At 38.4% G+C, this 27,508-nt stretch overlaps 2 protein-coding genes across 7 annotated transcripts in view; one reads left to right on the forward strand and one right to left on the reverse strand.

Moving 5' to 3' along the window:
• Nucleotides 1-392: 392 nt before the first annotated feature.
• On the forward strand, nt 393-17,838 carry sycp2 (synaptonemal complex protein 2). Of its 5 annotated transcripts, none has more exons than XM_076878335.1 (47): nt 393-499; nt 896-954; nt 1,059-1,199; nt 1,285-1,414; nt 1,502-1,608; nt 1,700-1,724; nt 1,939-2,024; nt 2,121-2,215; nt 2,349-2,383; nt 2,469-2,611; nt 2,736-2,788; nt 3,030-3,075; nt 3,284-3,382; nt 3,511-3,571; nt 3,693-3,841; nt 4,053-4,106; nt 4,487-4,573; nt 5,331-5,427; nt 5,847-5,893; nt 6,145-6,195; nt 6,652-6,715; nt 6,837-6,882; nt 6,999-7,078; nt 7,237-7,637; nt 7,751-7,878; nt 7,957-7,996; nt 8,136-8,200; nt 8,290-8,335; nt 8,445-8,479; nt 8,581-8,638; nt 8,723-8,888; nt 9,006-9,070; nt 9,155-9,343; nt 9,802-9,924; nt 10,016-10,132; nt 10,682-10,823; nt 12,111-12,397; nt 13,507-13,791; nt 13,919-13,970; nt 14,131-14,259; nt 14,711-14,886; nt 15,092-15,186; nt 15,639-15,738; nt 15,894-15,952; nt 16,662-16,740; nt 17,030-17,086; nt 17,303-17,838. In XM_076878335.1, the coding sequence occupies exons 2-47, from the start codon at nt 931-933 to the stop codon at nt 17,357-17,359; spliced, it is 4,671 nt and encodes a 1,556-aa protein (XP_076734450.1). In that variant the 5' UTR covers nt 393-499; nt 896-930; the 3' UTR covers nt 17,360-17,838. The 5 variants fall into 5 exon arrangements, with proteins under 5 accessions (XP_076734450.1, XP_076734453.1, XP_076734454.1 ...); XM_076878338.1 differs by having other exon boundaries at nt 10,685-10,823; XM_076878339.1 differs by having other exon boundaries at nt 8,726-8,888.
• The window catches only part of phactr3a (phosphatase and actin regulator 3a), a 34,700-nt gene continuing 24,968 nt past the window's right edge, over nt 17,777-27,508 (reverse strand). Inside the window, exons 5-12 of one of the 2 annotated variants that reach the window (XM_004554156.5) lie at nt 25,123-25,351; nt 24,626-24,876; nt 23,810-23,963; nt 19,814-19,869; nt 19,568-19,629; nt 19,328-19,468; nt 18,927-19,003; nt 17,777-18,476 (exon numbers count right to left, since the gene is read on the reverse strand). In XM_004554156.5, coding sequence (XP_004554213.1) covers nt 18,461-18,476; nt 18,927-19,003; nt 19,328-19,468; nt 19,568-19,629; nt 19,814-19,869; nt 23,810-23,963; nt 24,626-24,876; nt 25,123-25,351 — 986 coding nt within the window. In that variant the 3' untranslated portion in view covers nt 17,777-18,460. The remainder of the gene's footprint in view (nt 18,477-18,926; nt 19,004-19,327; nt 19,469-19,567; nt 19,630-19,813; nt 19,870-23,809; nt 23,964-24,625; nt 24,877-25,122; nt 25,352-27,508) is intronic. The other variant, XM_076878341.1, reaches the window with a different exon arrangement.

The following is a 27,508-nucleotide window of genomic DNA, read 5'->3' on the forward strand; positions in this document are numbered from 1 at the left end:
GGTGTAGTTTATCAGGAAGATATCAAGTTAAAAATCACATGGGAAGGATAGTATAACTGGACAGAAAGGCAAGATCCTGAAAAGTAACTGATAAATAAAGCAGTCAGACAACTGTAGTAGAAAAGAAAGTTTAAAAATGTAAACAAAATTAAGTACAAATACTTACAGTTTACCCTTTAATATTACTTACTATACCGCAAAACAGAAAAAAAAATCTAAACATGGTTCTCTTGTCCCTGGTGAATAAGCAGATCTATTTCAAATCAATCAGACTAAAGAGCTGCTGAGCAACAGTGCCTGTATACAGGATTTTTTAAAAATGTATTTAATGTTGTCTTACTGTATTATGAACGGAGTCGACAGTTCCGGCTGGACGTAAACCCTCTCGCGCGTGCGCAAAGAATGCAAAGACTTCGCGCGCGTTGTGGGGATCAACTGAAAAACTTAAAATAAGAAGCAACCTGTCATGTCCTCTTTTTGTGCCAAATTTGACAGCACAGTAAGTAGAGCTGTGTATATAATATTATCTCCCTAAGGTATGTAGTAATCCCGGGCTAGCTGATGGTTATGGTCTGAAATTATTGTTGGCTCGGAGAAAGTTTAGCTTCTATTAGCATCAAAGTTAAGCTAGCTAACTTCAATAAAGCCTGATGAGGTCATAAAGGTTAGCAGCATATCTCATGACATAGCTCAGATTGCATGTACTGCAATACATTTATATAAAGCATCTCATGTAGGCTCATGTGAAGATAACAGATAACTTAGTGTTTAGCTTTTTGATGGCAAATTAATTAAACTTCTGAAAATTACATGTCAATACATAATTTATATAAAGTGAGGCCTTTTAAGATAGGCCTATGATTGGTAGGTTTATGTCTGCTGTTTTTGTTTACAGTCAATTTAAAGAGGCTAAAACCTTTTCTCACAAGGATGGCACCTGCACAGAACACGCAGGTGGGAATGCATACACTTTCTCCCTTTGTAAATATTCCTATCACTTAATTAATCAATATTCAGGCCTAATGGTGAAAAGTAAATTGTATACTTCAACCTTTTAGTTGGAGCACATAATCAGTGAGGCGGTAAAGTCCGGAGATGTCCGAGCACTGGATGTGTTCTTGCAGAGGGAGATTTATGAAGAGACTCCCATGAAATGCTCTCAACAGTTTCTCAGCAAATTGGATAAACTTATCTGCAGGGTGAGATAAAACTCAAAACACCCAGTTACACAATATGATGCTGCGTTATCAGTGGAATTAATGAAACCATATTTATGTTCCATAGGGTTTGGCTCAAAAAGACCCCAAATTGGCCAGTCTGGGATTTGCCAGTCTTTACAAGTGTGGAAAACACCTAATACTACCTGGTGGTGACCAAGGACTTTTGGGGTTAATAGCACAGGGTCTAATAAAAAAGATGAGTACACACGTAATAATACATAAAGGTACATACTATGTGGGTTCTGTAAACTTATGTAGTCTGATTGAACCCTTTTTTGTGCAGATGGTGGAGTGGTTTGAAAAATGCAGACAAGTGTGGATTCAGTGTGGGCTGCAGTGGGATGAGAACTTAATAAACCTCTCTGAAGACTTTTTAAATGCTTTAACGGTGAGCTAACTTCTAATAAGAAACACACTTTGTAAAGTCAACTGTTTCAGTATTCTTAATTTGGTTTGTTTTTACTTTCTCTATGTTAAAGGTGGTTCATCAGGCATGCGAAGAGGGTATGGATTTACATATCTCTATGTACTGTAGATAATGACATCTTTTTATACTGTTTAAAAAAGTGAATGGGGACATATTTAAGTGTAAGATGGATAAGAGTTTCTAACTTAAAAGAGGTTTCTAATAAGTTTACAGCAATTTAATGATGACTCTGTATACAAGAAGAAAGTATTGACTTTGTCTGCTATACCATGTTTTATTTTATTTTTGCAGGGACATACAAAATCACTGAGTCCTTTCTGTATCCTATTGGCCAGTTGGCTGTTGACCCTAGAATCTACGTCCTGATCCAGAAAGAGGTGTACAATAGTTTATCTAATTTTTTTAGAGTAACACTGAACCTGAAAGACCTCTGTTTGGTACAGTTGATTAACTGCCTAATAATGTTTTAACAGGCAATTCGGAAATTCAACTTAATTCTGGATAAAATCCCAGTGGAACTTAAAAAAGACACGAAGATCCTAATGTCACAAGAGGCCTCTGATATCATGTATGTCACTGTAGTTTTCTTAAATGATTATTAACATTAAATGTAATACAATTGGAAACATGAATGATCACAATCAAGAATGAATTACCACATTTACTAATTATTAAGAAGTAGATTGCTCATTTGATTACAGGATCAAACTGGCTGATCATATAATGGATGTTGGTGGTAAGCTTTCTTTATACGTTTCTCTTTACCCAGAATTACTATTAAAAATAAAATATGTAAAACACTGTTTCTGTTTCCCCCTCAGACTATGACTTTCAGTCATCCTTGATGGAGGCATTGTGCAGAATGGCCACAACTGACCAGAGGAAGGAACTTGCATATAAATGGTTCAGAATGAGCCTTGTGGCCAGTGCATTTGCCAAAATACGTGATTCTGAATTTGAGACGGTAACATTAGTCTGTTTTGGTTTATTTTATATTTGCTTTTGATTTTTGATGTACTGGTGCTGTTGCTGATGTTGTTTATGCTGAAAGGCTGCATAAAATTGAATGCAAGTGTGTGTGATTTCAGGCTTGTCGTACATTTCTAAACATGGTGAATGGGATGCAGGGAGACAAGAGAAGGTACATACATAACAGAGCTCAGTGCTATACAACACATGTGGTTTCATTTGTAACTTTCATTCTAAACCTGAGTTAATATGAATTTTCATATGTTTGTCTATTTCTCTAAGAATATTGCATTTTACAAATTCTTTCGCCAAGCTCTTTTAATAAAAATCTCTAATTACATTCTGTATTTGGGCCATATTGACTGGAAAGATTTACTGAAAGTTCTGATGACACAATTCTTTGTGCACTGTAGGGTGTATTCCTACCCTTGTTTGGAAGCTTATCTGGACAGCAGTGAGGTCAGTATCAACAGGGATTCTGTTCTAAAATGTGAAAAACAAAACTGAATTTGAAACAACTCAGTTATTAATTGTCTGAACACACATAAGGTATCTCTCACCACACAGTCCTAGTCTGTTTAATCTAATAACAGCTTATGTCCAAATTCATGCTGTATTGTTAATACTATAAGTTGCTGTTATAATAAGGTTGTGGTTATGTTGTCAGTTGCTGATGCCCTCGGATGAGAAACTTGAGGAATTCTGGATTGACTTCAACCTCGGCAGCCACAGCATCTCTTTTTACTTCTCCTTGGCTGATGAAGAGGTACAGATACCTCAAATCAGTAATATACACACATATACAATATACATAGTAATATACACATTAAAAAATCTCAACTTTTGCTTAGCACAGTCAACATCTGCTTAACAAACTTTGGTTTACCCTCAAAGGATAGCCACTGGGAAACTATATGTCTCAATGAGCATGAAGTCCAAAGCTACACTGTAAAAGGTAATGTATACACAAAGGCCAATGCATATGTGCCTGCTCGCATTCACTGAATTTTTATTTGCATGCGACTTTGCCATTTCGTATAAGTATTTGCTCTAATAAAAAATTTCTTAATGTCCAGAGGAGGGTAAGAGGCAGGTCTTGCAGATCAAGCTGTCAGAGGTGGTCATTGTTGGTGCAGCTGAAGGATCCACTCTTACGATCCATTTCAGCTCCTCGCTGGACATCCTGCAGGCTGTGCAAAATGTCTATGGACACAGCAAAAATAAAGTAGAGTCTATCTGTCTTTACTGAATTTTCTTGCTACACCACAATAGATACATGACAAGTAAATTCTAAGGTATACATTAATGTTAAAAAGACTTTCACAACAAGTGGAAAAGTCTATATTTTCCACTGATAGAATGGGGCTCCAAACAGAAGCTAAACTGTGGTCATGATGAATTTAAGTATTTGGATTAAGACTTTCTTCTTCCGTCAGGGCTCATCTGTAGTGAAAGCTACAGCTAGATCTTTAATGGAGAACAACACTCAGGTAAACATTGGTTTGTCAACGTAATGCTCTTATTGTACTTCTGTAATAATTAGTTGTCATCTCAGATTCCAGTGTTTATTAAACTGTCAATATTTGAGCTGGAGTTGGGTTTAAATGGTAAATTGACTGGTTCCTATAGCGCTTTTGTCCTCTGATTCTCAAAGCGCTTTATGCTTCAGTGCTTTCTGTATCTTCTCCCCAAGGACATTTGGTAGTGTAATATATTGAAATGTATAATATTTATTATTAATTTAAATCGAAATTATAATGGGTGCAAGCTTTTGTGTGTGGGTTTTTTTATTCATGTGGTTTTATTGTATCAGAAATCTTTTGTTAATGTCTAAAAAGATTTTTCATCCTGTATGTTCATCTTTTTTTAGGTTGTTCCAGAGAGCCAGGTGTCTCTTGGTGAAAGTGAAAAAAGTACTGTCAACTACGTTTTACCTGCTACAGCTGCACCAGCACAGGTAGAGATTTAAATTTTAAATTACAGACAGTTTAGACTAGACAGGAAAATGGAGTGGGAGCAGGGGCATACCATGATTGATATCAACATAAAGTTAAGTCAGTGAAGGCAGTGTTTTAGCTTACTTTACAGAAGTGTGCATATTTTTCCTGGTATTTCTGGGTATGAACAAAATTCTGCTTTATAAATTAAACCCCACTGAAAACGGTTAAAATACTAGCTGCTTCTAGAGATATGCAGGAAAATCCCTGTAATGTGTATAATATTATTTAATGTAGCAATGCAACACATACAGCACATGCAACTACCTGCAAAATAAGAAGGAAAGCAGAAAAAGATCAGTTCAGAGAAAACGAATGAGTCAAAACACAAGTTGGAAGTTAACGAAGATTGATACAACAAACAATTCCTCAGCTAAAGTCAGTATTTGCAAATATTTATCCATTTATTAATATAAATGTTAACAGCTACACTCTAACATCTTTTTTAAGGCTGGCATCAGTTATATAATGAAAGTGTAAGACAACTCTTGGTTGTGATACTTCAATAGAAAGGCACACCTGAAACTTAACAGCAGAGGGAGCACACAAGCCACCAAATAAATATTGAGCAGTATTTTCCTCACCATGGATTAAACACTAAATTCCTCTTAAACACAGAAGTTATTCTGTAAAGACTTCTGTGTTATTATTGATGTGAAATAAAATCTACAAAACAGACCATCATAAAGATTTATAGACATCTGATTTTCCCTCCAGGTGGTCACCCCAGCCAAGATGAAGATTTCTGAGGCCACTGCCTTTTTTAGCAGCGGCGGAGCTGGAAGTGTGCATCGTTCCTTCTCTCTTGCATCAAGTAGGTGACAGTACAAAGTGTGAAGAACTGCAGCCACACCAATTCCAGCAATTGTACTAAGTTACAGGCTTTATTTTATTGGTGAGAGAAATAAATGGGCTACATCACAAGAATAAACATAATCACAAAAACAACTAAATATACAAGTTGTGAAAGAAGACAAAAAGAACACCCTATACAAGTAATTTTTGCTTTTTTTTAATAGACTGTATTATAACTCTTTAGAGTATGGATAGAGTAAACATGTAAAGATACTAGAGCTGAATCAGATTCCTCATGTCCTTTGGGGTTAGTTTAGTTCGTATGTAAATACTAAGTAGTTATTATGTGTCCAGTTGTTTCATTTGTGCTCAGTTGTATCATTCTCAACCACTGAATAAATCCTGAATGAGTATGATATTTTTTGTCCTCCTTTTTAGACACTCCAGCCAATGGCATTGGAACAGAAAAGTCACCTCTTGAAGTGGTTAGTTCACATATCACCACTGTTAAGAACTGCAGTCATAGCAGCTACTCTTTAATGTATTCAGTATTAAGTTTTAGTTATACTCTGATTATATTGCTTTATACTGTAAGTCCTTGCATACCGCACAAATAGTGTAAAGTAAATGTTCATGTTTTTGTAATGTGTACTGTTTAGCCAAGTTAGGAGTAGTTATACACCAGGTCCAGGAAATTCAGTTATTCAGTTACTATCGATGTGATGCATCTCTACAGAGCACAGCCTCTAAACCGGCCATCAAGAATAAAGGTGACAAATACAAAAAGGTACAGTCTATCTATAAATGATTTAATTTTTAAATTTTTTTTTTTACTACTGTTGCTACTTTTGCATGATCTTTTTAACCTTTTTGATTAAAGGAGACCATAATATGATCCAGCTGTGTAAAAAGGGGTTTTGCTTTTCACGTTTCTTAATAATTCGATGTTTTAACTACCTAGACTTATCTAGACCTCCTCTGGTCACCTAACCATTGAATTTCCATCAGGGTACTGGTTTGTTCTTTTTTTTGTTTGTTTGGTTAATGCTCATAGCCTGATGTAAAGACATAATTTCCACACAGTCAGAATAAAGTGATGTAAAAATCGTTGCTGTTGGGTTCTTAACAATGCAGTCAGTGCAGCAATTATAAGCAACAGAGGATTTAGTATGAGGCACAAAGTAAATAACTGTGTTCTGCTAAATATGAAATATCATACAGTTTCATTTGCTGTCATTTGCAGAGCATACCACTGAAAGATGCTGTGAACATGGTTCTGGCTGAACAAGGAGGAGAAAAATCCAGAGGTATGATATAAATATATTTTCATTGTTTTTTGCTTAACTCAGAAATAAACTGTATTATCTTTGTTACATACAGCTTTATTTGTTTAAAGACTCAACCCATTACTGGCCTTTTCACTTGCAGAGGAGAATTTTGTGCCTGACACCCAACCCCAAACTGGGAGTAACATGCAAGTATCATGAAGAACCTCCAGTCTGTTTGCATAGCTGCATAGCCAGTGTTCTGATTGATATCTGTATGTAATGGGTCTATCTGAGTATATTTATGTTTTTATTTAAATTACAGGGCTTCTAATTGGCACAAATTTTCAGTTTCAAAAATGCTGATGATGCCAACACAGAAAACGAGTTCCCTGCCAAGATCTGGTAAACTAAGGCGGCAAAAAATATCTTCAGTATCGCTAAAATTATGAAACTGTCATTGTACATTACAGCTAGTAAAATATACAAAAAACAAGCTAGTTAAATGTTAATGCCATTAACAATTATCAGGGTTTTGATTACAGTTATTTTCCTCTCTTTAGAACCTTGTTCAGCTATGCTGCGTCCTCAGGAGCGCTCCTTATCATCGAAGTGGTCAGTTTCAGCCTCGAGCTCAGTCTGCCAAAAGCAACTGCATATCCAGCTCAGCGAGCGACTGCAGCAGGTCCTTAAGGAGAGGAACAAAGACTCTCCACCTCCTGAAGCATCTGATATCAGAAGGGACTCGAATGAAACAAATGCAGAAGACCAGTATGTTTCCTCATTATGTACTTCCAAGCCGCAACATGCCCAGAGCAATGGCCGTGCAAAAAGGAAGAGCAAGGGCCAGACGTCACTGGAGACTAGTGCTGTTCTCCAGACCTCCACAACTAAAACTCTAAAGGAGAAAAAAACACTCAAATCTGAAACTGAAAGTAAGAGGGCTCAATTAGACAAAGAAAAGGTATGACTTCTGTGAAGTTTATGCAGCTTAATGTCAAGTCCAAAATTCTTGTTAAGAATTAAGGTTTTTTTTGTTTCTTTGGTTTTTTTATTCCTTCAAATTTCTGCTCTCAGAGAGACTCAGAGGCTGCAGGCAGCATGGTGAAGCTCATCTCTAGCCGCTATAAGGATAATGGCCAATCTAAAGAAAAACACACTTCTGAAAAGCTCACTCAGAACTGGTTTCCTTCTCTTGTCAACAGGTATGAACATTTAGGGCTGTAATTTTTCCATTTTAAATTTCCACTTCAATAATGTCATTAATGGAGTTGTTTTTGTAGTAGAACAATCTTCAATATGAGCTGGCTATCAACTGGAAAAGTAAGTGATCAATATTTGAATTATGTCTAGGATTAATTTGAGTAATTTTTAAAATATAGTTTTTAAAAAAAACATTGAAAGCACTTTTCTGTATTTATTTTACTAAAGATAATTTATTGATTCATTTGATGTATTTTAGAGAGAAACATCCAGAAACCCAATTACATCCTACAGCAGAACCAAAACAAACTCTGTGAGGCGGAGGTAATCTAAGTCGATTAAAACATTTCAAAGATATTTGAAGATAGATTTGTCTTTCAGTGAATGTAATAGTTTTTTCCCCTGTTGTATAGAGATGACGTTTTTGCATTCAGGACCAATACACCCCTCAGTTCTGAGGTAAGTGTTACTAATGTGAGTCAGTTTTATGTATTGACATGTATCAGCATGAGAACTTAGAAAATTCAGGATTAAAGTTAACAGTCTTGTTTCACTTATTTCATTTTAGAAGGAGAACATAAACACCTGTGGCATACAGAGCAAGTAGGCCCCATTGAGAATGTTCTGTGACTTTTATTTGTCTTAAATATTAATATTTTGTTACAAATCTTTCTTAAATCTATACTTCCCATATTGTTTGACAGTGGCATCCACTCCTCGGTACTCCTCAGCACAACCAAGAAAGAGCAGCCTATGGCGAAAGTAGGCATTCATTGTATGTTTGTGGAAACATTTTCTTCATGCTTGTGTACTCATGTCTGTCCTCTGCTGTATTCTGTGTTACAGAAGAAGGGGCATGTAAAAAAGCACCTGTTTAGTGACACAGACACAGAAAATGCCACAACAGATCTCAGCTGGCTGAGAGAGTCAGCCACAAAGTCCAAGCCCAAGGTTATCAAATACTCCAGGCAGGCGCCCATCAAACCTAGACCTGTCCCACACCATGCTTCTGGTAGGCCATTAAAGTTACATTCAGACTCAAAGTCTGAAAATTGTTGCATCACGACTGTATGCCAATAAAATTATTTGAAAACATCAGTAATTGCATACAGGTTTTGTTTAATTACAGTTGAATCTCCAGATTTAGTCCCAACCTTTCCAAGAGCTGGATTGGGTAATAACAAACCAACTCAGGTAAGGAATGATTAATGTTTTTGTAAATTGTGTGCTACAAGCTGCACTATTTTAAGTAACCACAGTGTGTCACTGTTGTATCAGAAAAACGGGCGCATGAAAAGGGACCTTGGTCAGCCAAAGGAGAGAGTAAAGCTAGCAGCAGCACCTAGCAGACAACATGCAGCTACTAAGAGGCCCAAGAGAGTTGCAGCCGCCTCTACCAGAAGCTACAAAGAGCCAGATACTGATGACAGTCAGCCAGAAGAACCTGAGGATCCTCCTGCTACCAAGGCAGGAGACAGACTTCTTTTTCTTAAGCATTGTTACTGCTTTTTGTTTTTGTTTTTTTAAACGGTTAACAGGTACCACTTTTCTTTTTTAAGTAATCCTATTGGCAACAGTGTCAAGAGTAAACAAAAGATGAAGCAGACATGTTTATTAAAACATTTTGTAAATATATATAGTGTAAAAAGGCAAACTTCATCCTGCCTCCACACATTATATTGAATATCAAAATGCCTTTTTTCATGGACTTTCATGGCCGTCCTTTCAATACTCTAAAGGTATACAATTTTAAGCTCAGGTGTAGAAAATATATTGCTCAGTCACAGTGTTAATAAACTACTCACTAAACCATAGTGAGTTTTAAAAATACACATTTCATCTGGTGAAAAGACAAAAAAACTAACTTTCAAGCCAGTGCAACAATAATAATGTATATTTTGTACCTTTCTTTTCTTTATAAATAGTACTCATTCTCTGCGAAAACCGTGGAAGTTCATGCAACTCAAAAAAAGAAGAAAAAGACTGACAGCACCCAGCAAATGGAAAACAATATAAACCCATGCGCAAAGAAGCCAGCCACTTCCAAGGTCATTTGTGTTTAATGTCATCTTTACTAAGTGGTTATGCGAGAAATGGCTGGAGCAATATCATATTTATTTTTCTTCTGAATTTCAACAGAAATATTTTATAGACCAGCAGAGGAAGCATGAGAAAACCTCTGAGCGAGCAGCTGCTACCTACAGGAGAAAACGCAACAACAACCAGTCAGATTTTAAAAAACCTTCTGTACTTAAGGTAGGACATCAGTTCTGCACAGAAATGTTCTTATTACTTGTTGTCTTCAACTCACAGCTTTATATCTTTGCAGATACTAAGTGTTTATACACTTATATGTTATAGATGGGTAATTCAGAATTTACACAGCACATGTATCACGAACAAGTGGTAAATTTAAATGAAAAACGATGACATCCATGGGCTAACAGCTTCTCAGTTACAAGGTAGAACTTCCCTAAACCATGCCCTGCTTTACCCCTTTGACTCAACAGGGGAAAGCAATTTATAAAGACGTTAAACTATCAGCTGAGACCAGAAACTCACTAGAAAAACCCCAGATTTTTTTTTTTATCAGACCTGGCAGCTATGTTTATCATATTTATACAGTCTTTGATCTGAATATATTTCAGTAGTTTATTATTTAACGTCAAAAGGAGAAATTTAATTTTTTTTGGCTGTATTTAGCTGAGAATATGCTGTGGTCTTAAATCTTCACCTGCAGATTGTGTTTCTGAATGGATTTCACAGTATAATATGTTGTCATAAATAACATACTTTGTTCTCCAGCAGAGGCCTGAAAATGTTCCTCAAGAAACTTCAAAATTGAAAAAGACAAATGCCCAAGAACAGATGAGTTCATTGAAGGATTCCTGGGTTACTTGCCAGACCTCTTTCTGTCCATCCCCTCCTCTCATGGAAAAGATGAGATGTAAGATACAATAAAAAACGACTCTCTAGCGTCAGAGTTAGATAAGAGCCATTTGATCCCTCTGACAGCTGCTAATGTCTATTTAATGTTTAATGTTTGATCAAATGGTTTGTTAATTCCATCACAGTGGTGACATGTATCATGACCCCAATTCCCCCCTGACAACCTTAGACACTGTCAATAAAAACAGAATGCAGTGATTTGTAAATCATATTAACCCATATTTTGTTCACAATAGAACACAGAAAATAACATATTAAATGTTTAAACGGAGATATTTTACTATTTCATGAAAAATAATAGCTCATTTTGGATTTGATGGAAGCAATAAAAGGCTGGTAAACTAAGTGTGCTTAAAATGAAACCACTGGAGAAAGATTATGCACTTAATTAGATTGATTGGCACAGGTTAGTAACGTGATTTGGGGGTAAAAAGTGCATTTCTCAGAAGTAAAGATGACAGGTTCACCTGAAATTCATTTCAAAATGAACTTGAATTTTTTCTTAAAATGATACATTTTTCACTTCTTTCTATTCTGAATTAAATATGGGTTTATGGTAAAATGGTAAATGGCCTGTATTTATATAGCGCTTTACTAGTCCCTAAGGACCCCAAAGCGCTTCACATATCCAGTCATCCACCCATTCACACACACATTCACACACTGGTGATGGCAAGCTACATTGTAGCCACAGCCACAAATGATTTGAAAAGTTTATGAACTTTTCAAATCATTGGATTATGTTGTTATTTTTCACTGCATCGCAATTTTTTCAGAATTCAGGTTGTACTTAATAGTCATTTTAACATTGAAAAAAAAAAGTTTTCCTTTAGTGACACATATTTTTTCTTCAGCAGAAGAGTGGATGGTAATCTTTGATTTTCATTATTGTGTAGAAACATTGACTCTCAAAAGGTGAGATCGTCAGAAATGCTAACTTAACGTATTACTCCGAGTCATAATGATGAGTCTCGTTATCTTTCTTAACATTTATATTTGTAAAAAATTATACTCTTCACACAAAACCCCCTTTTTGTAACGCTGGTTCTTTATCAGCTGTTAGATATTTGTATAAACCCCTGTGAAACAATTTGGTGCCGGCAATGTGTGTTTCCATGGCAGTGAAACCTTTTCACTCTAAACACTTTATGTAAAGCATTGCATAAAGAAACCTTTTGCTCTCCAACCTCTATGTAGAGGAACTTGTGTATATTGACCTTCTACTCTTTGTCCAACTTCTAAAGCCAGCTGTTTGAACATCTGTGCTTATTTTGGATCCCCGCAGCTGCTGATAGGTCAGTCCCAACCTTGGATTTGACCTGCTCCCCTCTTCTCACCCCGCGGGGATCCCCGCTGCCTGCCTCCCCTAAGCCTTCTTGCCAAGACACCCCCTCGCCAGTCCTGCTGCTACCCAAACCTAAAGTCAGAAGTAAAGAAATGTGCAAGTCTTCTTTCTACACTGCAGAAAAGAATCATGGCTCATCCAAGACTCATTCTAAGCAGTCTGTCCCTTCTCTCACTTCACTTGGAGGACAAATCCCTGCACCTCCGACTGAACTTAGTGCAGCAAAGGTACATCACCTTTCTGACATATTATGGCACTGTGGTAAGGTATCTGTCAAGGGTTAAAACAGAAAGAAAGTGTTTTAGGGTAGAAAAATACTTGTTTCACATTCACCCTAAAAAACGGCACAGTGCAAAATATATGAGTATGGGTTTTTTCTAATTTGTTGAGTTGAAAGCATATTTTTTTTTATTTCTGAACATTGCTTCAGCAAATAGTGGAGTATTCCAGTGTGGGTGGTGTTCTGTTATTAAAGAAAATAAATAACAAAGTAAGATGGAAAGGGTAGTCACACCTAACTCAGCAAAAAGGCCAGAAGGGAAAGAGTGAGGAGGCCTTATTGATTTAATTTTGTCTTTGCTCCTCTTTGTATAAAGTTAGTCCAGTATACTGCACATCTGTAGCGATCTGCCGTGGGCTGAGTTGTTAAATTCATCTGGACTCACCATAAAGATGTTTATACACTCATTTTGGCATCTTTGTCAGGTCTTTAAGCTATTCATGCACTAACTCTGCATAGATGTTATTGATGTCAGTCAACAGTCTTGTGAGAATCAGTAGCACAACTTGAATCGTAGTGTGAGTTATTATTTCACTGAAGTAAAAACGTAGGCCACTGACTTAAGCATGACTTAAGCTGAAATTCCCAGACTGTCCGAGAAAAATGTGGATAGGGATGACTGAAAATATAACTCCCTCCCCTTAAAAACCTTATTTTGAACCTTGTCCTTTATAAGCAACTGGAAAGTTTGATTTGCAAACTGCTAAATTCTACTCCAGACAGTTATTTTCTCTAACATGAGATGGCTACGGCTAAACGAAGCCATTCTTATGAGTTAGCCATGTGAGGAATTCCTAATAAATAGATCTTTTAATTATGGGGAAATGCACATGATGATTGAAATGACCTACTTAATGCCGTACAGAGCAGATAATGGCTTTGCAGCACTTAATCTGTGCTTCTTCATGCATTGTGTGAAATGTCTTTTTCATTTATTGTCACTTATCTATGGCAGACATGATCATTAGCTAACCACAAAACGAGTTACCATATTTTTTTTTTTTGACATTATTTCTCATCACTTTCTGCCGCCTTCAATCTTCTATTTGTTTCCAGATTAGTACAATCGAACAGCATCTTTCTTCAGCACCTCATTCTCCTTTGTCCACTCGACCCCTGCTGACATCCACACTCCTTGAGCTGGACAAACCACCCTTGCCTTCTCCTGCTCTGTCACCATTTCCAAATGACACAATTAGCCATGGCCACTGCTGTAGTTTGAGTAATGTGTCTTCAGTATCCCAGATTTCACTAAGCTCATCATCTATTAACTCATCAGTACTCACCAGAAAAGTTAAGGACGGTCCCACTGTTGCCCTGGCTCTATCTGTTAAAGCGGAGGTATTGGCTCTTTACTGATTTTTGGTTTCTTTTTTTGATTAATGTAACTTTACAGCTGAAGAACAAAAAAAACTTTAAGAACACTAAATCACTCAAACTAACTAACTCATTACTGTCCTCCTGATAGATGACGCCACTGTCAGACCAAGACTCAAAACTCGCACAGTCTCATGTTTCAGGTAAAATAAACGTTTAACTTGTTTTTTGGGGGGGTTTGCCATAAATTTCCTGGTTGCTACAGTTTAATTCCACCGTTAGGTCCACTCTGCACCAAATTAAAGTTGCGCTTCATTATAAAATGGCATCCTATCTAATTGTCACATCTGATTTTTGAAACAGGGCCCAGCCGCAAGCGCCACATTTCCTTGTCTAGTGATTCAGAGGACGAGGAGACAGAAGAGAGTATGAGAAGCAAGATGAGAGGGAATCACTCTCCTCATTTGAAGCCACGGAAATTATTCAAGTCGTGTAAGACATATTCAGAGTCTCTTACATAGATAAGCACAGGAAAACCTTAACTACACATGCCTTAATCAGACAAGCTAATATGTGTTTCAACTTTGGCACAGGAAGTTTCTTCATGTGTTTTTTTTTTTAGATCAGGATTTTACTACATCCAAATCTAATCTAAGGTGATCTATCTGAATGTATTTTTTGGAACTATTTTGTTAAATTGACGTTGTTAAATTATATGTGATGTAAAAGAGATACACAGGAAGTCAAAATATTCCTTGCAGCACAGTCAAAACATCTTTGTTTTTTTATAACTATATGATTTAGGATGTAGTGAGGATATTTAAGATATCAGTGGCATCTTTAAAAGATCTGGTAAAAAAAAACTATGAAACATTCTTGAATCAGAATTTGACTCTAATGTTGTCCTTTCTAATATGTTAATGTTCCTGTTTGTTACCTACAGTTGAGGTGCCTGCTGTGGATGAGTTGAGCCAGGTGAAGTCTTCCTCTGGTCATTGGGAGGGTGAAGTAACAGATGGAGACGTGGACATTGATGAAGGTTTAGATTTGCCAGAAATTGCTGTAAACCCAAGAAACATGTGTCAGCAGTTGAGCTCGGAGCTCAAGAAGAAGTTCCAGGTTGGAAATGTGTCCAGACATACAACATAGTTAGAGAATAGTGCTGCACACTACATTGCATCTGTGCTGTGTTCACAATTTAAAGGAACACTTAATGTTGTGAGAAATCTAGTATGTGGTAAACATGTATTTGAGACAGCAGTGTGTACTGCTGTTGAATGATTACTTACAAAACTGCTACATAACCATATATGTTCATGTTCAGAAACGTTACAGCATGATGGAGCTTTACAACAAGCAGTCTTTGAAGACCGTCCAGCAACACGTCTCTTCCATTAATATGCAAATTACCAAATGCAGGTCAGTTAGTTTGTCAGTGTGTAAATGAACTATAAGTCTGATCTTTTCGGTTAATATGCAACATTTGTTATCGCCAACCTTTAATTAATTTGATGGCCGATAGCACACTAACAGAGAAGTCCTGAAAGGCAAGTGAGAATCTATAGTGATCATTTTATTTTAACCTAAATTATTTTCTCTTGTGTGTTCATAACTGGAGAATATGAAAAAGAAAGATTTGGCAGAATAATCTATTCAAAAAAAAATGTGTATCTGGGCTTCTTCACACAGGGGTCCTTAGCAAATGTGAAATCTAGTTAGAAGTCAGTTTGCTGTGTTAATAAATCCTTTTTATGTTTTATTGGCTACAACCCTACAGTGGTCTTTCATGAGTGTGATAGGACACTGTAATCTTTGTTTGTATTTCCTTGTAGATTTCTACTTTTCTGGTTAATTGTCTGTCCTCTCTACAGGACTCAGAGGCTTAAACAGATTCAGAAGGTCCTCCTGGAGGAGATACACAAATTGGAGCAGGATGACACTGTGCTGAAAAACATGGATAATGACCTCACTGTAGGTTATTCTGACTCTGTCTGCCACATAGAGAAAATGCAGAAAGCGATATTAAAAACAAAATATCCAGCCATACAATGTTCTGTTGAATAATACCTGCCGCCAGGATGATCTGTTGTAGATTTGACCAGTGCCAATGGTTTTTCCTTATACAGATGTACTGGAAAAAACAGATGACGGCTTTCCATTCTTACCAGAAGCAGGAAATCACAAGGTGAAATTAAAGCGTGTGTTTGTGTGTGTTTGAGTACTAAAAGAGTCTTATAATTCTGTTTTCCACACTCTGATCAATGGTGTCCTTTCAGGTTTAAAGAAGAATACACAGAATTATCAAATTTTTCTGTTGGAAGAAAGATTAAAACTTTTGATTTGAAAAAAGCTTTTTTCATTAAGCTTGAAATCATCAACTAAATACACGTCCTATACATCCTATTCTTCCTACTATCATTTAGCTGGGGTTATCGTAAGCATTCCCTCCATAGTTACACTGCTAGTAGCTGAAAATAAAAATAAAGCACCCCCATTTATCAACTTCCCCCATATGGTAATTAACACACATAATCTATACAGTCGTTTCAGATATGTCTGACTTCGTCACTCAGTGAGTATATGAGAAACCAATATCAGTATTATTCCTTTGATAAACATATATTTTATTAATTGCCATTTATGCCCTCTGTTTTAAAAAAATTCCATATGCAGTTTATTATGCTGCTAACTCCTCGAATCTGAGAAGGGATTGTATTAAATGGGTCCTTTAGCCACAATACTCTGCAGTCCATACTTGTGTCACTAATTTGTCGTTTGTTCTTTGTTATCTTGGTAGTTCCATCCTGAGTGACACGATAGCCACGAAAATATTTAAAAATGTGTAAAAGAAATCAGATATACAGCTCCATGGTTGTCTGTCTCCTTATTTCCAGAAATGAGCTCCTGAAGAGAGCGCTTCAGAGTAACATGTGCAACAGCTTGGAGTATGAGGAGAGAATATTCACATCTGAGGTGTGATCCTCATGCATAGACTTCACAGTATATCTAATATTTGCTTCATTGTGTTGCTTGAGTGCAGTCTGTAGCTGTAACTCAAAATTCAGCTTTGAATAATCAGTGTTTATGTGTTTTAATTTAGAAGAGGTCATCTGCCTGTCAAGCTGTCTATCAAATATGACTTTTGCTGAGTGGCCTTTGTGACATTTTGCTATCTCTTTTATTCTCCCCCTGTGTGTCCTGACTGTGTCATATTCTTTATTACCACTCCCAAAAACCCTGCTGCTGTTTGTGCTGTTTTCAGATGTGCACGATCAGAAAAGACATGAAGTCAGTTCAGGACAAATTCCTCAGTGAGATGGTGAGTATGAACAGGTGAAACTTCAGGAAACAGAGAAGAGCTGGGCTTGCATTGTGTGTCTTTAATGTTGTGTCCATCACTCTGTCAAAAGAACAATGGTTCTGTGAAAGCTTGTGCATAAGCACGTACCATTGAAAGAAAAGTATGACTCAGATGATGTTGTGTAAGATCTCAAATTAAGCGTCTTTCTCGAATGTTTCTTTGTGTCCTTTATAGCTGGAGGGAGAGCTCCAGAGAGTCAAGAAAGGACTGCATGCTTTGTTCTTCCCCTGATGAGGGAGCCGGGTTTGAGTTCAACACTGTCCCGGAACGCAATAAAGCAGGTTGTGTGTTTCGTGCTGTCCTAGGCAGTTCTGCTGTGCTCAGTCAAAGTATTTTCATGCAGTGTTTGTTTTTCTGGATTCTGCTTTGATTCCATGCAGATGTCTTTGGTTTATTCTAATGGTGCTTTGTTCCAGTGTTTGGGATTTGATTGGAAATGTTGTGTTCTGGTGTTATTTTATGGCTTTTATAAATTGAATAAGTTTTGGTGTTATTGTAAGCTCTCCCATGCTATTCATTGACTTGACTCTATTTTTAACCCTAATTCTTGATTTATTCATTGAAGCTTGTTAAGTACTAGAAATGGTCAAGTAAACTTTCAAGATCTTAATTGTATTGATTGTTTTTTAATAACTCCTCTACCATATTGTTAAATGAAAATAAAGTTGTTTTAAAAATAAATGAGGCAGCACAGTTTAAAAAAAAGGCCTTGTATTTTGAAGACAAGTAAGTGCTTACAAAGGTATTTCTCTTTTCAGTGAAGATGTCGACGGTCCCATTCTGATTGACATACTGTATGTACAGTTAATATCAAATTCAACCCCCAATGCCACCTCCCCCACGCTGCACAGTCTTTACACAGTCTTGACACATTATTCATCAGTTAAGAAAAGGTGAAGCTGGTCACATGCACAACTTCTTCCCACTACACAGATTCACACAATCTTGTCAGGAGTCCATGAATTAGTACAAAAAAAAGAAAAAAAAACAATGACTGAATGACAAGATTGTTTTGTTTTTGTTTTTTTAATACTCTGCTCTTGTCCTGAGAGTCAGAGGCTCCACCAAAGTCTCTTCCACCTGCCAGTTTCCACGTTTGGCACTCAGCAGTCTCCAGGACACGCCAGTGCTAACATTACCATCATCATCTCTCCCATACCCGTGACTTCATACTGATAATATGATGGTCAAGGGTGGCGGAAGATTCTTTAAAAAAGGCGCGCCGAAGACAGAAAGGCTCCGGGCTCTTTGAACTGTCGCCACTGAGCAGCTTCTAGCAGCTTCAGGAAATGTCAAAGCTCAGCATTTCTTCACAGAAGAAACTCCACACTTTCACGGTCGGTGGAACCTGGAGAGACAAATAGAAAGAAAGGGAATAGAAATAAATGGTGAGAGCAAGAGGGTGCCTTTGTTACCAGATGCCCTTCTGTTATTGCAGCCATTAATCAGTTCTGTGGCTCTATTTTTAGCACAGCCATTTACAGTGCTGAGAAGCCAGGCACCTACACTCCTACCCTCCCTCTAGGTCACTGTTACAACTCACGAGGTCTCGTGCTTTTCAAACATGATTAAGCCAAGGACACGGTGGCCTTTCATCATGCTTTGCTACCTGGTAGTGAGAACTCTCTGGAGGACAACCTCCCCCTCCCCATTATAGCACTCCCATCTATCTTTAGCTCCTGCATGCACCTCTGTATGCTCAAGGAGAGCTAAATTTAGACTGCTGCAGCTTAGAATAGAGCATCAACCCATGCATGCATGTTCTTCCAAACACAGGCAGGCGTTTCCAAATGCTGACCTCGTTAGATGTTTGCTTGAGGCATGCACTTCCATCTCGGTGCTCTTAAACTCGTTCAGCTCTTTCCGGATTGCAGCCTGTTGGGAAGAGGAAAAAAAATGCATCAGTGCATCAAGCAGCAAAGCAACAACAGGAAGAAAGAAATATATATATTTGTGTATAAAATCAGGCTAAAAAGTTTAAAGAGGACAGGGGATTTTGTGAGATAAGCTGATAACAGCAACTTGCAATGCTGGATAGCCTGAGTAATAGGTCAATGGGGAATTTGGGAAAAGATGTTGGGTATTTGTTTAATCCAACTGACTTACATAGTGAAATTGATTTTGGCGATAAGTCCTGAGTGAGTGGTGGCAATAAGACATAGAGATCAACGTGATGTGACTGCACTATCCAATACATACCTTGTCTGCTGCTGACAGACGAGTCCAGGGCTTGTCTGCTCTCCTGTCGTAGTCCTGAGCTTTAGCTACCTCCACATAGTCACTGAAGCGGATGAGGATCTTTCTGTCCCGCAGTTCATCTACCGTGGGCCGCTGGTTGAGCTGGAAGAGACAAGGTGCCAAACATTTGTCACCGTCTGTTGTTTACATTGAAGTAACCAGAGCATCAGAACAGTGTATTTAATAGAAACGGAGTCTCACCTTTCTGTTTAGCCGCTGTTTGATCTCCCTCCTCTCCTCTTGTTCTGTCTGGTCGTTTCTCTCTAAGAAAGTAAAAACAGCTCCTTTTAAAAATTCATAATTACATTTTTAAAAAATGAAGAAAAAAGTGTACTCATGCGTTGTTTACTGCGCTGATTAATGCATGATGTATATGGCATGCCTCTCTGTGAGATACTTCGCTGTGAGTGAAATATTCGGGAGTAGTTTTGCGGTGTTTGAACTCACGTTTCAAAATGTTCCGACTCTCCAGCTCCTCCACATTCGGTCTCTGGCTCAGCCTCCTGCGGAGAAACACCAAAACCACGTTTTGAACCATCGTATCTTCAGATAACCTGTCCGGTCCTCTTTAAACGGGCTGCAGCTTCTTCGCTGTGCGCGTTCTCGAGAGGAATCCCCTATGTTTCCATCTCGCATCCAAACCGCGGCTGTGAGACTTCAGCGGAGGCGCTCCCCACATCTGGAACAATCAGCGAAGCTAATTCTCCTTTTTTGTTGTTGTTATTATTATTTTGAGAAGTCTGCTAATTATTTCTCGGGTACTGTGTGCTGCATCTCAGATGCGGTAGTATCTGCTGCACAACGCCGCAGCAGTGAAGGCTCTCCTCTCTACTACTCGCTACACGCGCTTTTCAACTGGGTCGTGATGAGCTGCTGGTGCGCGACTCCCCCCAGTCTCCCTGGTTACTGCATGCCGAATTAATGGAGGCGGGGCATAGCGGGCTCTCGCTAAAGGCATCCCCAGCCTCATCCTGATGTGCGCTGGACTACTGCCACAGTCATCTCTCACCCTCTTTGTTGCACCAGTTGAATTCAGTTTTTCCTATTTTGTTTTTGTTTTTTAAATGAGGAAATATTGTTATAAAAAACATAATTTACTTTGTGATATAATACAATCTCTCAGTGGTGGTGCTCAAATGACTGAATTTAGGCTCCCACATGCTGACCCATCACCATCAAAGAGCCCAAAAGGTCTTCAAAGTTCAATATCTTTTGCTGCTGCTGACATTTATTATTTATACAAAGGGCTCAGCTTCAGACAGCGTGCGGCACACATCACAGTGCACCTCTACAGGTGGAAAGGACAGAGAGGGTAGAGCACAGCAGGGCTCTCTTTATCCTTTTGACCAAACCAATATTTGGACTCTTTATAGTTCTTGTTCTGTAACAGATCAAAGTTAAGTCACATAGAACGAGCTGAATGAGGTTTTGTATGTTTATCGCTGGATAGACGGGCACATAGCAGCCAATTAAATTGTTGTATTCTAAAAGTCTGTTAATACAATAGAAAACCACATCTGTGAGAGAGCTGTTTTCACCATCCATGCACAAACTATGCAGGTCTCTGTTGCACTGTGTAATGAGCATTAAGCGCAAACTCATTTTCTTGACATGCCTTTTAATTAAGGGACACAAAACTGGCAGAAAAAAAAGATAGCGGAAAAATCTGGTGTGTGATTTTTATTTTTTCAGATGCTCTCTGTGTTTTTACTCAACGCTGCATAGGATAATGAGTACATCCAAGCAACAAGTCTTTGTTAATTAACACGTGTGACCAGACACAGCACGTGGAGTCGCATGAGAAATTATTCAATAGCTTGGCTCCCTTGGTGAGGTCTCCTCTGAGACGTGTGATTAGAAATGGAACAAAAAGCAGAAGGGTGTCTACAATGATTACAGCATTTTGTTCCATATGAGGATCCCATCTTTATAAACATATACATGCACACATATGTATTTATTAAGCCTTACTTAATTTTTTTTATGTATATTTGTGTGAATGCCAATATCTTAAAACCTCATTGGGGGGAAACAGCCCAACGTGCTGCTTTTCTTTGCCTCATGACTCTTCGATAAACAAAGACAAAGTGTTCCCACAGCTCCGAGGATATTACATTTTAAACACATGGAACAGGAATATCGCTTCCAATGCCCTAGTGGATGCCACCAGCCACACTATTATTGACCTGATCGCCTTGTTGCTTAGCAACGATACTTGGTATCCTTAAGACAATACAGTCTTCCTGCACAAATTCTGTCTTCTGCCTAGTAACACAGGGGAGGGGATTTCACTACTCCAGAAAGAGCCCTATGCGCTTTATGCAGAAGCTGTGGCTATTTTTAGAAACAGCCCCTTAATTATATTTTTTTGGTCTTTGTGGGTGAGTTGAATAAATAACACATTACTGTCAAGATTGGATGCTATTTTGGTGGGCAAATGAGATTTCCTTGTGAGATGTATGAATCACGAAAGCTACATTACCCCTCTGCTCTCAAGTGAGGAGATTTTATATTTTGGGGAACCCTGAATATCCACACTCTGACTCATAACTGTAACGCTACATCACCCACCGCTTTCTGAACGAGAAGAAGTAAGATGTTTAAAAGGGATCCCCCAGAATACTGCAATGACGCATAAACGCCCATCGGTTTAGGGATCTCCATTAGACACTTGAGTTGAGATGTTCGCAGGAAAATGAGTTAAAATAGAAAACCAAACTATGCCTGCCGGGGGAGGAATACAAAAAAAATCAAAACAATAGAAACGCCCATGTGTGGTTGATGGAGGCGCTCGATCTTTTGTTTCAGCTGCCAACTGCAACAAGGAGACGAAATTGGCCATTCCAAGCTTCCTTCATGTTTCAAGTACAGTAGCAAACCCCCCACCCCCTCCTGCTATTATTTCTGCTGCTATAACTCCCCGACATTTATGGAGAGGAGGGAGCGCATGGGGAGATGCATTATTGAACAGTGTCAGGAGCTAAGATTGGAAACAGCACAGTATGACTGCAGCACAAGTGCCAGGTGGTGCGATTCTAAAGATAGAAAGGTCATTTATCACTGACAGGATGGATGATCATTCAGCATGAGTACAGAGAGGTAGATTTTTTTTCTCTGCCGCTTAACTCATATGAATTGTATTGAACCCAGATCATTCTACAAACCTGGGCAGTGCAGAGGTTCACCCAAATAAGACTGCTTTGGGTATCCCCACTGATGCTCCTTTGATTTATGGCTGTCTAAATTCTTTACAAAATGAAATCAAGAAGGAGTAGTTCAGCAAAAGCCAGTGCTCTGTATATACGTCTTTATGTAACAACCGCTGTGCTACAAGTGGAACTTCTCTGTCTTGAAATATAGACCCTGAAGCGCTTATGTAAGCTACAGCCATGCTCCATCCTCACCTTTGAGTAGAGTGTTTTTGCTCGAGAATGCTTTAAACCTGTTTTCCTCTCCCCCAAATAATAATATATTTTCCTCCAGTAAATCTAAGAAAATGAGGAGGCGGGAGTATTATTAGTTCTCCCGCAGACAGACTGTAGATCTTGTTCTTTAGAAAGTGTGGGTGGCACTCTGCGCTTGGCTGGGAGTTATTGCATAGTGGGTTATGCAACACTGTGCCGTGCCCCTGTTTGATACGGCTGTGTTAAAGAGCCCCAGTCTTGTGACACGAGACCTCCGCTGTTAGTCTTTGAACATCAAGTTTCTCACTTACATTAGAAAAGAAAAGAAAAAAAAAATTAATGTCCTGGCAGCGCTTTTGTACAGAGACATTTCCTGGAAGAACTGTCTGTCTGTACCCGTTGTATTCCAGAAAGCTGAAGAGTGGCAAGTTTTTAAAGGCATCTAAGAATTTCTGGTACATTTTTTATTCTGCGGAATATATTAAATTGTTTTATTCAGTTTGGCCTTGTTTGAATAGATGTACTATTACCACAATGGGTAACTTCTAAGTTTAAAACTAAGAACATAACAAAACATTCCAAAACTAAGAACTGACCTTTAGTAAGAAAAAAAAAAAAGAACTACACATAAGCAATCTGAGCAGATTGTGCAAGATAAATCAAGTCTGTGCAAAAGACTCGGATAATCCAGTTAGAGCCAATGTTTATCTCACACCTCCACCTACTCTTAGCTGTTGTGTAACCCAGGCAATTAAGAATATACGTTTACCCTGGAAAGACACTGCCCAGATGTTTTTTGGGCTTACAGTGCATTGTTACATAATGAATTACATGGAGACTACACGACACTAATATGGAACCATGGCTTTAAAACCCCCCAGCAAAGTTGATGTTACTGAGTTAAAAGATATCTTCACAAGGCAACCTACATAACCTAAACTGCTTTTTCTAAAATGACCAAGGTTTTGTTGCAGGTATTATGACAAATTAATCACTAATACTCCACAGACAGCAGTCAAAAGAATATTTCATAGCTTACTTGGCGAGTTTCATCTCAATCTGCTGGCGAATTTCCTGGCGCTCCTGATCACTCCTTGCTGGGAAGATATTCCTGTCTTCCAGCTCCTGCTTGCTGGGCCTGTTTCGTAGTTTGAAAGCCAGCAACTCCTTCCTTAGCCTGCGAGGAAGTGTGCCTACAACCACGCATGCAAGCATTAAAACACAGAGCGCTGTCACTTATTTTTAAACTTTGGAGAACTTTGTAAGGGATTTCTTCCTATTCATATCCTAACAATGGCTGCCAATGGCTACTTTATCTCATCCAAACCTCCACACTAACAGATAATTGTTTACAGTGGCGTTTGGAAATATTTGGGCAGAAACTTGTTGGGTGTTTTGCTGTGTAGTATAAGACAGTGGATTACACATGGTAAAGTTCATACTTGAAAATTAAGTGTTCAGGTATTTCTTATCACCAATAACCAAGCCCTCATGTCTCCTTATCATGCACAACATGTGAATAAGAACAAGTGGAACAGGACAGTGTGGATTAGAAAAAAAAGAGAAATGAATTCAAACTTGTGCATCTAATTCTTGTTTTTAAAGCGATTAAAGATGTATACTGTACAATCACTCCACTCTAGAAAAGAACAATTAAATGAAATCATTAAAAGCCTGAAATGAGCAAAACATTTGTGCCCATAATGAGTGTAAGCTTACTCAAAAATCCTAAAATTGATGCAAATGCAAGACTTTCATCCCGTTGAGTGTAAATGTTTCATTTGTAAAACAAGTGCACCCTGTTCAAAACCAGAATGTGCAAACTCTGCATGCACTTTTACATTGGCCAACCCACCAGAGATAACAGACTCGTTCCAGCCGTCCAAGTCGGTGGGGAGGCCTGAGGTGTTGGAGAAGCACTGGTCCAGCCGCACATTCTCCTTGTTCTCCTCTGCCTCCTTCTTGGGCCAGTCAGACCCTCCAAACCCCACACAACTTCCCCCCAGAGACGATGTGTGTTGGTTGTCCGAGCTGCAGGAGCGAGAGAGCCGTCCGTCGGAGCACCACATCCGTGGGGGTGAGCCCTGCTCACACCCATCGTGGACACTGAGGAACATGATGCGGATGTGGACAGTGGATTTAAAGGCAACATTTTAGTTGAGGAAATTATAGGCCATTATAATTTACAAAATACTATCACAGTATATTAGACGCAGACTATATTACGATGAAGTCATAAATTGACGTAGTAGAATAGTGATAAACCAACAAAAGAGCTCTGTAGCAATCCAGTGGCAATGGTAAAAGGCAAAATCACATGTAAACAGCTGTATGGGTTCACTTCAGACTCACCTCTCCTGTCTGTTCTTAGAAGCGAAAGCTCTTTGCAGTTCCTCCATTATGCAGCTAGGGGGCATGGGAGGGTGTATCATATTGCCTAGATGTGGGGACCCTGAGGGGTTGGCCAGAGGCCCTCTTAGTGGCAGGGTCATTGAGGCCAGACTTTCTGTGGCCCTGGGTAGAGGCTCCTTGGGGAGGTAGGAGTTGGGCAGATGAATAGGGAGTGATAGAGGACCTGAATCTGACAAATGAAGATGAGCAGGTTAATTAATGTCTTCTTATCTATCTTTAGCATATTATTTTATTTCTCTATTATTTGTTTATTTCTTGACATCTGCTAAATATGACAAGAGAATGGCGTGTGTGAAGGAAAAGAGGTTTTTGCAAGGATTTCGTGCAAAGAAATGAGATTGATATTTGTGCTCTGCAGTTTTTATTGAACCACACAGTGATGTGAAAAAGAAAGTACACTCTCTTTCAGTGCTAAGGTTTAATTTATCAGGACATAATAAAAAATTCATATGGTCCTTAGCAGGCAGGTATAGTGTGTTATTATTCATTTACCAAAAGCTGCACAATACATGCATAAATCCAGAAGCAGTGTGTGAAAAACACTTTTACTGATTAATATAAGTAGCAGCTAGGTTTTGCTAGTCACATGCATTTGATTAACTGACCATCAGTAAATGTGAGCACCTCTCTTGTATGGAATTATATTTTATGACAAAAGTATAAGTTTGAATTCAGTACGCCTTACTACTTAATTTAAAGATCTAGGACTATTACTTTTAACGCAGTATTTTATAACTGTGGTACTGGTACTTTTACTTAAGGAAAGGAAACAGTTCCTCCACCACTGAGTGGTGTTGATGGTGGAGGAAACACTGTCAAGCACATCTTCCAAAAATAGTCCATTGGTGTTTAATTGCATTGCACTGTGTTGACTCTAAAGGGTACATTCACATCACATTTACACTTATTAAAAATAAATGTCTTTGCTTGTTATCTTGCTTCAATTGTATTTACCAGCATACAGTTCAGATAGAGATATGCTTTATACAGCTCTTACAGTGCTGCAAAAAAGTATTTGCACCCTTTCTTATTTTCATAATTTTCTGGATATTTGTTGCACTTGAATGTTTCAGATCACCAAAAAATTTTTATATTTTAATATTAGACAAATATAACTTAAGTAAATACTAAAAATATGAGCCATACCCTGACCTGCTGAATCGAGAAATCACTTAAATAGAACATGTCTGACAAAGTGAGGTTGGCTAAAAGACTTCAAAAAGCAACCCATCATGCTGTGATCTGGAAACAGATGAGAAAGTAATTGACATCCATCAGACTGAAAAGGGTTACAATGTTATTTCTAAGGCTTTGGGATTCCATTGAGAGGCATGATCCACAAATGGAGAAAACCTGGAACAGTGGAGAACCTTCCCAGGAGTGACTAGCCTACCAAAATTACTTCAAAAGCCCATCGACAACTTATGCGGAAGGTCACAAAACAACCCACAACAACATCTGAAGACCTGCAGGCCTCACTTGCCTCAGTTAATGTCAGTATTCACGATTCAACAATAAGAAAATAGGCAAAACTGGCAAAAGTGTGCTGAGGAAAAAACCAGTGCTGCCCAAAAAGAACACAAAGGCTCGTCTCACATTTGCTGAAAACATCTCGATGATCCCCTAGGACTTTTGGGAAAATATTCTCTGGGCTGATGAGACAAAAGCTGAACTTTTTGAATTATTTTTTCAGTAAAATCTGGTGTGAACCTATGACAGCATTTCATAAAAAGAACATCATAACAGTATTCAAACATGGGGGTGGTAGAGTGATGGTCTGGGGCGGCTTTGCTGCTTCAGGACCTGGATGACTTGTTCTAATGGATGGAACCATGAACTCTGTTCTGTACAGGAAATCCTGAAGGAGAATATCCAGCCATCGGTTCATGCCCTGAGGCTAAAACACTTTGGGCTATGCAGCAGGACAATGACCTGAAACACACCAGTGTACCTCTGGATGGCTCAAAAAACACTGACCTAGTCAAAGTCCAGATTTAAATCAGATTGAGATGCTTTGGCATGACCTTAAACAAGCCACCCAAAAACCCTCCAACGTGGCTAAATGCTCCACTCCACCGTGAGAGACTAGTAGTTGTCGCAAATGCTCGATTGCTGCAGTTCTTGCAACAAAGGTTGTTTAGGGGGCAATTACTTTTTCACACAGGCTGGATCGCCTTTCTCCCTTAATAAATTAAATTATCCTTTAAAAACTGCATTTTGTATTTGCTCAGGGTATATTTGTCTAATATTAAAATGTATTTGATCATCTAAAACAAATTCTGAAATCAAGAAGAGGGTAAATATGTTTTCACGCCACTACATGTGG

The sequence above is a fragment of the Maylandia zebra genome, linkage group LG20 (genome assembly GCF_041146795.1).
Source record: "Maylandia zebra isolate NMK-2024a linkage group LG20, Mzebra_GT3a, whole genome shotgun sequence".
NCBI classification, from domain to species: Eukaryota; Metazoa; Chordata; class Actinopteri; order Cichliformes; family Cichlidae; genus Maylandia; species Maylandia zebra.